The sequence below is a fragment of the Sceloporus occidentalis genome, unplaced genomic scaffold, assembly GCF_023333645.1.
Source record: "Sceloporus occidentalis isolate IW3139 unplaced genomic scaffold, rSceOcc1.0.p SCAF_2, whole genome shotgun sequence".
NCBI lineage: Eukaryota > Metazoa > Chordata > Lepidosauria > Squamata > Phrynosomatidae > Sceloporus > Sceloporus occidentalis.
This window is the reverse complement of record NW_028316982.1, coordinates 7,329,616-7,342,684: the sequence shown is the minus strand read 5'-3', so window position 1 is coordinate 7,342,684 and position 13,069 is coordinate 7,329,616. Positions and strand designations below refer to the sequence as shown.

At 43.0% G+C, this 13,069-nt stretch overlaps 1 protein-coding gene across 1 annotated transcript in view; it reads right to left on the bottom strand.

Annotated features, from left to right (window-relative positions):
- Nucleotides 1–13,069, bottom strand: part of LOC149317931 (interleukin-1 receptor accessory protein-like) — a 107,178-nt gene that overhangs the window by 60,693 nt on the left and 33,416 nt on the right. The window contains exon 3 of the mRNA XM_089508681.1: nucleotides 3,876–3,943. Coding sequence (XP_089364807.1) covers nucleotides 3,876–3,942 — 67 coding nt within the window. The 5' untranslated portion in view covers nucleotide 3,943. The remainder of the gene's footprint in view (nucleotides 1–3,875; nucleotides 3,944–13,069) is intronic.

The window sequence follows — 13,069 nt, the reverse complement described above, 5'->3', positions numbered from 1 at the left end:
AGGCTGGTACACAGCTCACATCCTGTTTGTAGCACACAGTCACATCACTTGGATAAAGTCATTCCTCAAAATGTTAATGGGGTATGTCGCAATCAACAATTGCAGAGGGCTGTCCCTGTGCCCAAGCATTCATGCACAAAATTATTGGAGCTTGTGAAGGAGGCATCCCAAGTTCAAAGAGGTAGATCTGGGATTCTTTCTTTCCTTAATTTATTTCTGGTTCTCTCTAAAAACCATTCTGGAACCCTCCTCCATCTGGGCTACAGAGCTTATGAGCACAGTTGGCTTCTTGTCTTGCTTTCCTCCCTCCATCTCCCCAGTCTTGTCTTTCTGATCAGGAAGCTGATAGCGATGGGACAAACACATCTTCTCAAGAAAGCTTGCTGCCGAGTGACACAACTCTGCCTTCGTCACACCAGCTCAAGCCCTTTTTATTTTTGTAAAGTGAATTTTAACATGACATGGGAAAAGCTGAGCTGTTTCCCACCTTCTTATACTTTTTTAATTTTGAACCTCACTGGCTTCTTCATCAGGCTTGGTGGTAATAATAATAATAATAATAATAATAATAATAATAATAATAAACCTGGTAATTCTTGTTTGTCATCCAGTCAAGTTTCACTTTGACTTTGGGCCAAAACTAACAAAATTAATTTCAACAGGGAGAAATGTAAGGTACTGCACTTACACAGGGGGAAAAATGAAATGCACAGATCTAGAATGGGAGACACCTGGCTTGAAAACAGTATATGTGAAAGGAATCTAGGAATCCTGGTAGATCAAAAATTGAACATGAGTCAACAGTGACGCAGCAGCTAAAAAATCCAAAGCAATTCTATGCTGCATCAATGGAAGTTTAGTGTTTAGGTCGAGGGATGTAATAGTGCCACTCTATTCTGCTTTGGTCAAGCATCACCTGGAATAATCCTGTCTCCAGTTCTGGGCAAAATTCAAAAAGGCTATGCACAAGCTGAAGCATATCCAGAAGAGGCTGATCAAAATGGTGAAATGTCTGGAAATCATAAAGCCCTATGAGGAGTGGCTTAGGGAGCTAGGTATGTTTTGCCTGGAGAAGAGAAGGTTAAGGGGTGACATGACAACCATGTTTAAATATTTAAGGGGATGACATATTGTGGATGGAGCAGGCTTGTTTTCTGCTGCACCAGAGAACAGGACCCAGAGCAATGGATGCAAACTACAGGAAAAGCGATTCCACCTCAACATTAGGAAGAACCTCCTGAGGGTAGGAGCTGTTTGATAGTAGAAGATGCTGCCTTGGAGTGTGGTGGAGTCTCCTTCTTTTGAGGTTTTTAAGCAGATGCTGGATGGCCATCAGTTTGGGGTGCTTTGATGCTGTATTCCTCCATGGTAAAATGAGATTGGACTGGATGGCCCTTAAGGTCTCTTCCAACTCTATGGACCTTATCACACTAGGGACTGTGTCGATATCATTGCCCAAACGTTGCCAAATGCTCCAGAAGTGCTGGAAATGGGATCATCCATCACACTTCTGAAACGTCACTGAAGTGCTCTTGTTGTTCTCCCGTCAATGAATTGTTCACTGAGAAGCTATTTTTGTAATAACGGAAGATCCTGTTATTTTAAAAAATGGCTTCTCCTGGCTTCTCCGTGAACGCTTCGACAATGGAAGGAAAGCGGAAAACCTCAATTATGTTTTAGAAGCACGACGTATGATTCCACCTCTGGCGCTTCTGCAACGTTTGGTAAGTGTCTCGTGTGATAAGGTCCTCTGATTCTATGACTTACTGTGACTCTCTATATGAGAGACCTTCCAGAACTCCTGTTAGTAACAGCTCTGCTCATGTCTTACAAACTCAGGGCAGCTAGGGCTTCCTTTGTTGAATCAATCTACTTACAGTGTATTTAAATTAAAAGACAGACTATCAAATGAATTAAAAGTAATTAAAAACATACACATTAGAAAGAGGGAAAGAGCAAATGAGTAGCTACAACACATTATTAAAAGTCCACTCTCTATGAGCAAAATTATCCCGAAATGTGAAAAATCCTCTAATGTTTGTTAACTTTTTTTTAATGGAGTGTCTCACTGTGTCCTCAGAACCTTTTTCAATGAGAGTGAGAAAGTCAGTGAATATTTTCCACATCTCTTCACTGCCAATCCATGATACAGCTTGCCTTCCACAGTGTGAACTTACGTGAACCTTTGTTATAGATATATATGCAAGGGCATTAGTACAATCCTATGTGCATCCACTCAGAATGCAAGTCCCATCAAGTTCAATGGGTCTTACTTCCAGCAAAATAAACATGCACACAACTGCAGCCTTCCTTAGGTAAAGAGTTGCATCAAAGGAGAAGGCAGAATCAAACTATTTGAAACAGATACAGCATAACTTAGGCTAAACCCAGGTTATTCATCCATTCTTGAACCCCCCTATCTTCCAGTACAGGAGCTCAAGGCAGCTCAAAACAGGATTAACACAGACACAACCTGAAACACATGGTGGCCAAGACATTACATTGTATTTGCATGGTGTCAATATACTACTCTGAAAATTGTGAGCCAGTGTGGCCTAGTGGTTTGAGCATCAGACTACGACTGGAGAGCAGGGTTCAATTCCCCACCTGGCCATGAAACCCACCTTGGGCAACTCACACGCTCTCAGCCTCAGAGGAAGGCAATGACAAACTCCCTCTGAACAAAGCTTGCCAAGAAAACCCCATGATAGGTTCACCTTAGCATCGCCATAAGTCGGAAACAACTTGAAGACATACAAAAAACAAAGTAACATGGTGGTTGCACTTCACTGCCAAGAGTCTGTCTGCCCATGTGCAAAGCAGAGGCAACAAAGAATGCAAGAATGTAAATTGACAGGCAACTTGAAGGTACACATGCACACACTTTAGAAAAGATTAATTCAACTGTCCCGCTGACATGGGAATCACCAGCTCCCATTTATTGATTCCATGTGCCAATTGGGATTGTGGGCTTCAGCATCACAGCAACCCATGGTGCTACACAGTAAACACCCATTCAGAGGATGCCCAAAGCAAGAAAAATGCTTTGAGGAACAGGATGCTCAATGCTGAAACACTTAAAACCTCAAAGAGAGTCCCTGCCAATGGGACAGATTAAGACCACAGACTTGGCACAGCATGAACGATTATGCAATTTAATTCTATTACTGTATTTATACTGCTAAAATTGCCAAATATACATTTGGAGGATTGGCACCTCTGCCAATCATCATCATCATCATCATCATCATCATCATCATCATCATCAATTTCAGGAACACAGGGTTGCCATTTAGTCTTAGCCTCTAGCTGAAGCGAAGAACAAGTTACTTTTTGCTGGGAGATTTAGTCCATACTGGGCGTGCCAAAAGTAGTTCTTTAAATAACAGCTTTGATGTAATTTTTTGGAAAGGGAAAATCCACATTATTCTGTGGGATGAAAAAGGGGTGTAGAAAGTCCAGCGCATGGATAATCCACATTATTCTATGGGGTGAAAAAGGGGTGTGGAAAGTGTAGAATACATAGACAATATGTTGGGCTCAAGTTCTGTGTCTGCAGCCCTCAAAGCCACCTGACAGTCCCTCAAAGAACCCATCCCATTTTAAAAAGTCAATTAATTTTTTGTTGATTTTTTTTATGCCAAAACTTTTCCAAACTGCCCAAAGCCACACATTCAGAAAACCCCACAACCTTCCCAAAGCCCATTTTGGATAGAGTTTGACCAAAAGTGGGCACTAGAAGGAATGTGATATCTCTTCCAGTGTATCCAAGTGGGCCAGTAAAACCCATGGGGGGTCACTAGAGCAATAACTGGCCCATGCTCATGTGTGGCTACCCATTCCTGTGTTAAAGCCTTCCTGTTCTAAGTACTCACCGGAGGCACTGCTGAGGTCACTGATACAAAGCCACACTGCTACCAGCAGGAGATGATGAAGCTTCATCCTGAAAAGAGAGACAAATAGAGACAATGGTTATTCCAGCTACAGTTGGTCCTCAACTTTTGTAGGGGTTAGGGGTGCAGCCCACCTACAAAAGTAGAAAAAAACAAGAATATAGACCTTTTTTTAACTGCGAGAATACTTTTCTAGGTGTTTCGTAGGTCCTCCAGTGCATCTCTATGGGCAACCTCTGGTGGAAGTTGACCACAGGACCATGCAGGAGGACCTACAAATGCAGAGACAAGTATTTTCTGTGGGCATCTATAGTTCCTTCAATGCAACCCTATGGACAAAGTCTGGCAGAAGTTGACCATAGAATCAAACTGGAGGACATAAAGATGCCTAGAGAGAACATAATTTTTTGATGGAAGGGCAAATACAGTAATCCACAAATAATAAAATCTGCTAATGCTTAACCTGCAAATGGTTTATACGTAGTTTTCTGTGGGGTTTTGGGCTATGAGGCCATATTCTAAACTTATAGGTACCTAATTCTTACTTTATTGGATTTGATTTATAGACCGCTTTCCTCCCAAAATTCATTTTAGCTACTTGGCTATGAAAACCCACTGAAGGTGTATCCACACTACAGAATTAAAGCATTTGACACTGCTTTTACTGCCATAACTATGTCCTACAGAACCCCGGGATTTGTATTTTGGTGAGGCACCAGACTTCTCTGACAGACCAGGCTGAAGACCAAACTCCAAATCCCAGGATTCTGTAGGCTAGTGTCATGGCAGATAAAGTAGTGTCAAACTGCTTTGATTCTGCCATGCAGAACCCTGGGTGACTTTACGCAAGTCACACTCTCTGAGCCTCAGAGGGAGGCCAAGACAAACAACAAATCTTACCAAGGAAAACCCCACCATAAAGTTGCCTTAGGGTGGCTGTGGTCAGAAATGGCTTGAAAGGCACACAGCAACAGCAACAATGACCTGAGACCTTAAGACCACTCAGTGCTGCATCTGAAGAAGTACATTTTTATGCATGAAAGCTCCTACTAAAATAAAAACCAGTTAGTCTTAAAGGTGCTGTTGGGGGAGCTTTGATTCTGTGTTCCTGCATGCCAGGGGGCTGGACTGGATGGCCTTTGTGGTCTCTTCCAACTCTATGATTCTATGGCTGCCACACTCCCCTTTTATTTCCTCCCCTTGCCTTCCTCCTAATTAGCGACGGTTTCCCCTTGATGCCTCCAGATCATTATGGGAGGAAAACAAGGACGGCAGCAAAGGCAATGTTTGTCAAGGCTCAACCCAAACAAGAAAAATCAGAAGCTTCAACATGACCAGGTCAGAGGGGCTGAAACACTGCCTCCGAATTAGGAATCAAGGAAAAGATTTTAAAATGCCCAGGTGCCAAAGCTTCCCAGGAGGTAGAGATAGATAGAAGCAAAAGAAAGCAGTCATCTTTGGTGAAAGGCTTGTTGCACTGGGACAGGGATTGGCTTCTCAAACCTTGAGGTCTGGCCCTTCTTCTCCAGCCCTCAAGGCAAGAGGGAAGAATCTCAGGGAGAGAGCGCTGCCTCACATACTGGGAATGCCTAATGCAACTGCATGGAGTGCACACGCATGAAAAACAGAGACCCCGAAGTCTCCTGAATGGAGGCTGTGCCAAGGGCACCCAATGTGGCACAGATACTGCTTTTCTTTTCTGCCAAATCCCCACCACCACTCTTTCTTTGTTTCTTGAGGACCTTGCCAAGCCCAAGCATCAAGTTGTTCTCTGGGCAAGAGCTAACAACAAACTGCCATTCAAGCAACATACTCTTAGCAACGAGAGCTGAATGCCCTGGCAACCGGCTGTCAGCATCAGCCAAGGAAATCTATTTTAAATTTGCTTCAAGCCCCTCTGGCTGACAATAAGGCATCCAAAACCATTCACAAAATGGCCAACGCACTCCCCAAAATTCAGATTTCCTCATCTTCTAAAGCAGAAGTAGGGAAAGAGTGGACCATAAGCCACCCAGGACTCCTGGGGTCATTTCTGTGGCCACCGAACAACTCCGGATAGCAATTCAAAGCCCCCAGATACCAGGGTGATTTATTTGTCTGAAACACCCCAGAAAGTGCACAAAATCACCTAAAATTTGGCAGTTTTCCTTCACCATGACCCCAACCCCTCCCAACTTCTAAAAATCAGGTCCAGATAGTCTAGTCGATGCAGGGTGCCCAGGGTCTGAGCTTATCCCTGTATCCCCTTATCCTCATGCCTCTTTTAAAGAAATGTATTTATTTCTACCCCATGTGTAGGTTTCTCTTAGCATTGCTATATGAACTCCCCAGATAACAGAGGAATATGTGGATTCAAAAGCAACATCCCACTGTTTCAGCCGGCCATCTTATGCTACTTTGCTTTTGTGCCCAGCAAAGGATTCTGTGTTGCTCAGAAAACTGCATAACACACATGATTGCTAGTCTATGCTGTTTTTTAACCTGTGTTCTTTATTTTATTGCTTCCAATTTAATATAGGTATTAATCTCTATTGTTCTTTGTAGACTGTACGTCACCAGCAGGTCTTTATTTAATTTTATTTTGTTTTATTTTAATTGATTGATTGTATGTTAAGTGCTGTGGATAACAAAATCCGAGGATGCACGAGCTCTGTTAAATACAATGGCACAGCAAAATGGTGTCCCTTATATAAAATGGAAAATCAAGGCCTGCTATTTGGAATTTATACTTTTTTTGAAAGTTACCTCTCTGTTTTCATGGACTTCAGATCTGCGGCCCTCGTTTACTCGCAAGGAGCAAACAGAGGGGGTTAAAATGGGGCACGCACCCCCATTCAAGCCTATGGGGCTTGAATATCTGCAAGTTTCATTTTTCGTGGGGGGAGGGATCCGGAAGGGATCCCTATGAACATAGAGGGCTGACTGTATTATCCAGCCGTGGATGCTTGAATCCGTGGATTAAAAAAATCCATGGATAAGGAGGGCTGATTGCAATGCTTTTTGCACTAACGTTATTCGTAAATTGTAATTCCCATATACCACTGAATGTAATGCTCATAGCTGTGACGCAAACAACTAGCAAAATTAAAATTATACCTTCAAATTACAATATTGTACACACAACCTAATGGTCTTTACATATACAAAGTGATGTTTTAAAAGATTTAAATTTAAAATTTAAAATTCTGAAATTTGAAATTTTAATTTTAAAAAATTCTAGGGCTTCTCCTTTCTCCTCCCACTGAGTTTCACCCCAGTCCCACCATCTCTTAAAGCACTTTAAAGGGAAGAAGATGAATGTCACAGTCTGTTTCTGCCAAAAGGTAGGTATTTGAAGATCAGTGGCGTCATCCCCCATTTAGGGTGTCACCTGGTGTGGTCTGCACCCCTTGCACCCCTCTAGTGATGCCACTGATTGAAGTAACCACATACAGCATAAATCCTTTAGCGAAATCATAAACCTGAGAGTGTTCGTTTGTTGGGAAATTCATAGTTCGATCAAAAGTGGAAACATTTGATCTACAACCTGTATCTTTTCTGGTAAACAACACTGATCCAAATCATCAAAGAAACCTGCCCTTTTAAAACTCACTATCAAGGAACTTTCCATAGAAATGCTGATAAAAGCACAAACATATTTATCTACTTAGAAATACTGGCTGGCACAGTGGCATCACTAGGATTGATGTCAACCCAGTGCGTTAACTCATGTTGTTTCTCCCAAGCAAGAAAGCCACCTGAAGGGAGACAACATGGGGAGAAGAAAGGGAGATGGAAAGAAAAGCGGCAGCAAGTAGCGGGAGTTGCTTGCCATCCACTCTCCTCTTCACCAGTCACTGCTTGCCCACCTCACCACCCTCCCTGTCTGGGGTTGCCATTTGTCCCAGAAAATCTCAAAAATCCTAGATTTAAGGGACCAAAAATGTTCTGGCCAGCTGGGCCAGCTGAAGCAGTAAATCCCAGATTTTTTTTATCCATCTCATACTGATGGGTACATTAAAATGTGGCAGTGATGATGAAGCAGGAAATCCTGGTCTCCAAAGACATAGTTCAACATTCAGACCACTACACCACACTGACTCCATTACAGTGGAACCTCGCCTTACACGGGGGATCCGTTCCGGCCTATGCTTGAGCTCCATTCAAGTGAATGGGGCTCATGCGCACGATGGCACGGCGGCCGCATGCACCATAGGCACACGCCCCATTCATCTGAATGGGACGCGCTACCCCGCGCAGCTTTACCGTATATGCTTAAATCAGCGTATAACGCGGGCACACTGTACAAATATTCCAAAAGAGGAATTTCCACATAAAGCTTTGGAATGCTTTTGGAGATAAGATTTAAACCAAATGCGACTACTGTATATACTCATGTATAAGTCTTGAAATTTTAGTCAAAAATTGACCCAAAAAACCTGGATCGACTTATCCATGGGTCAATGTAAGTTCTGTACTTTAACTCGGAGGCATCCTCTTTCTCTGAATAAAAGGCAAGAGCTTAGTCCATTCCGGGAGCACCAAAAAGAAGCATGGATCTACTCTCTCAACCATCCAGCCTTGAGGATGAGCACAAACAATTATGCCTGCCAGTATTTTCTAAGTTCTCTGGGACCATTTTCCTGTGCATCATCCTTTAGATCCTTTGTTACATACCCCTAAGTTTTACCCTCCATGGGTCATATCAAAATCCATAATTTTGGCCTCAAAACCTGTCCTCGACTTATACATGAGGTTGACTTATAGCTGAGTATATACGGTAATCATTATTTAGAATCATGGAATATTTTCCCAAAAATATTTCCAGTTCCACTTTTTTGACAGTTTCACATCAACAGGACTGTGATTCCACAATGGGTTTTCATCCAAACTTCAGCAGTTTTCATAGTGATGAAACCTAAGGCAAAAAGTGGAACAGCAAGGCTACAGCTGAGTATCAAGAAAACAAAAATAATGACAAATCAATTACATGACTTTAAAGCAGGTGATGAAGACAAAGAAATAGTTAAAGTTTTTTTGATAGTTTAGATCGTTAATTAAAATGGAGACTGTAATCAAGAAATCAGAAGTTGATTAAGACTTGGAAAGAAGCTATGAAGAAACCAGATAAGATCCTCAAGTGTTTTCAACATAGTATGCTGTGCTTTTATCTTTTCAATTATGTTTTAACTGTGATTTAAAATATTTTATAAAATTGTTTGTCTAATGTTTTTTTTTAAAACAAAACTTTTTTAAAAAAAGATTTTAGCTGAACTTTGCTTTTAAATTGGTGTAAGTTGCTTGGGGTCCCAGGTCAGGAGAAAAATGGGACATAATTTTTAAAAAAATATATTAAAAAGAGATAAGATCTATCACTGACTACTAAAATCAGAAACAGTATTTTCCAGTCACTGTATATTGATGGGAAAGCTGGATGGTGAACAAAACAGGCAGGACGAGAAGCAACTCGTTGGGAAGATGATGCTGGAGGAGATTATTGTGCAAACCATAGCCTCAGGAGAAGGCAATGGCAAACCTCCTCTGAACAACTCTTGCCAAGAATACCCCATAAGTTGGAAATGACTTGAAGGCACACAACAACAACAACAACATGAGGAGGCAGTAAGCTTGTTTTCTGCTGCTCCAGAGACTAGGACATGAAGCAATGGATTCAAATTACAGGAAAAGTGATTCCACTCAACATTAGGAAGAACATCCTGACAGTAAGAGCTGTTTGAGAACAGAAGGCACTGCCTTGGAGTTTGGTGGAATTGCCTTCTTTGGAGGTTTTTCAACAGTTACTGGATGGCCATCTGTCCGAGGGAGTGCTTTGATTGTGTATTCCTGGCAGAGGGTTGGGATGGATGGCCCTTGGGGTCTCTTCCAACCCTAGGATTCTATGATTGTATTACTCTATAAATGGACCTTCCCTGCCCCCAGTGCAACACTATATGATCCAATGGCCAATTGGTAGATGGGGGGAGGAGGGATTGTGTATGCCTGCATGGCAGGGGGATGGATTGGATGGCCCTTGGTGTCTTTTCCAACTGTATGAATCTCTGGGCTGTTACAGACTGCCAAAATAAAGCTGCTTCGGGTCTCTTTGGAGATAGGCTGTTTAAATGATGCATGCACCCTAAGAATCCGGAAGCTGCACCAAAGCTGCACTCCAGTGCTTAGGAATGGAGTGTGGCTTTGGTGCCACCTCTGGACTCCTAGGACCCATGCATCATTTAAATAGCATACTTCCAAAGAGACCCGAAGCAGCTTTATTTTGGCAGTCTGTAACAGGTCTATGATTCTATTACTCCATCAAGGAAGCCACAGCTTCCCTGAGCAGGCTGTGGATGACCAGGGCTCTAGGAGGTCTTTCATTCATAGCAGGGTCATAAACTGAAACCAAGTTGATGGTGAAGGAGGAGGAGGAGGAGGAGGACAACAGTCCTGTTTAAATAATCTATATGAAGGAATTAGTAACAGCGAGGAGGGGAGAAGCAGAGAGATGATGCAAACATGAGACTGTGGGTCGGAAATAATTTGCAAGAACAGTTGCGGACAACAAAGAGAAAGGATGCTGAGAAAAGGTCCTTCAGCTCCCTTCGGAAAATGTTTTCGCCTTCTAACTCTCCGGAGCAGAGGGTGGAAGAAATGGGACAATGGAGAAAATGAAGTGGAGCAGAAGCCATCTGGGCTCCTCTGAGCTAGGAATGCAAAGTGCTTTCTCCTCCGACTGATTGCTCTTCTGGGGGCGATTGGAGCCTCCAAAGGCTGGCTGTTGTTTTAGAAGAGGTTGTCGGGACCTTTGCAAACAGATTGGCAAACCTTTATTCATAACAGCAATGGCAATTGTGTTTTCTCTTTCTCCCTCCATTTCTCTTTCTCTCACACAAATAAACTAAGAGATGTGCCCTTTCAAGGTCATGATGCAATGCATTTATACACTGATACATGGAATACTGGTTTCAGAGTTGGACTATGACTGTGGAAACCAGGCTTTGAATCCCCACTCAGCCATGGAAATCCCCTGGGTGATCTTGGATGAGTCAATGGAGATTACCAGACGGGGGATGGAACATCCTTGTCCTGTCCCTTGGCCATTCTTATAGCATGATCGTGAGAAGGTTTTCATACGATGTCATGCTTATCATGTCAGTGTCCCGTCATTAAACTGCAATTGACTGTGATCATGCAAAAGACTTTCACATGGTGTTGCACTTATTCTGTCATTGTCCCATCAGTGAAGTGGAATTGTCCTGTCCTTACCCTTCATTTTGTATTAACTGACAACTGTGTTAATGCAATCCCACTTCACTGACAGTTTAATGACATAATCAGCTTATATGTATGAATGTCTTCCATGCGATCTCTGCCACAGACGGGATAAGGATGGGTTTCGCTCCCGTCCTGCATCTCACTCTCTCAGCTTCAGAGGAAGGCAAAGGCAAACCCCCTGTGAACCAATCTTAACAAGTAAACCCTCTTATAGGTTTGCCTTAGGTCTACCATAAGTCAGAAACAACTTGAAGGAACAACAATAACAAATATTATTTGGGGTTCTTGATTTCTGAACAGGCATCATCACAAATGGCCCAGATGTATGTTGACCCTGACATACAAATTAGGTAAAAAATACCTTCAGATTATAGTAAAACTGTCCAGGCATCTGTTCAAGCTACACAAAGCTCTTCAGTTAAACAGAGAAGTACAGTGAGTCTTTAATATCTGCTGGGTTTGGTTCTGGGATCACCCATGGATACCAAAATCCCTGGATGCTCAAGTCCCCATGAAATGCAATGGTATTGTAAAACTGGGTCTCATATAAAATGACAAAATCAAGGTTTGGAATTTATATTATTATTGAAAAAAACATGTTCAAGCCATGGATGATTGAATCCATGGATAAAGAATCTATGGATATAGTGGGCCAACTATAATTCACTGGATTTTTACTTTTAGATTGAGGGCTGGCCCCCAAAGGCTGCTTTCGTGACCTTCTCTTTCCCTACATCTGCAAACTGCCCTTTTGCTGGCAAAAGAGAGAAAGAGAGAGAGAAAAAGAGGTTGAATAGTCACTCTTGGAATCCTCCAGGAATAGCAATACACCTTGGAGCCCAATTGAGCAACAGGCGAGATGTTCTTGTTAACTGCTTTCAAGCTGACTTTGACCCATAGCTATCCTATGAATGAGAGACCTCCAAGTCACCCTCTCACCAGCAGCCCTGCTCAGTTCTACAGATTGATGGCCATGTTTCTCTGAATGGAGCTATTCATCAGGAATGTGGTATTCCGTTTTTCCTATTGCCCTCCACCTTTTCAGACATTATAGTCCTGTGGTGACGAACCTATGGCATGCATGCCAGAGATAGCATGTAAAGCCATTTTTTGAGGGCACCCGGACAGTGGGAAAGAGGAGGAACAGATGTGTGCCTGACCTCTTCCCAGCCGTCCTGGGCCTTCAACTGGCTCTGGAGAGGCAGCTGAAGGCCCGAGGAGGAGAAGAAACAGGCAAGCACCTATTCCTCCTATTCCCTCCTGTGGCCCAATCCCATTGCCCTTCAACCATCTCTGGGAAAGTCCCACCCCTGGATGTCCCGCCCCCCAGAAAGCGGACGTTCCTTGCCCCTGACGTCCTGTTTTCTGGCACAGGGTAACACCCAGTGCAGGAACACCTTTGAGTTTGGGCACTCGGTCTGTAAAAGGTTCACCATCACTGTTAATCTTTTCTAGTGACTCTTCTTCTCATGATGTGGTGCACCCGAGCCATACCACAGCAAAGGTGGCCTCGAGTGGCTAAAGGGATGCCAGGGAGCCTGGAGGTGATGTCAACCTTTATGATGCCACTGGATTCACCCACTTTCTGCTGCCAGGATTGTCTTTTTAGCCAATCGTTTTGATTATGTAACTCCTCTTATGTCAACCTGGCTCCCAATCCCTTTCAGAATCCAGTACAAGCTCCTTTTGCTGACATTTAAAGCTTTGCATGGCCTGGCTCCCACTTATTTCACAGCTCTTGTGTCCCCTTACGAACTGGTACATACCTTACATTCCAGGGATTCTGGGCTGCTGACTATTTCAAGGATTTCCTCCTCTCCTGCCCGGATTCAGCCCTTTTTCCTTGCTGCTCCCTATTTCTGGAATCGCCTTCCTATCCACCCTCGGACTACTACTTCACCGGTAACTTTTAAGTCCCATTTAAA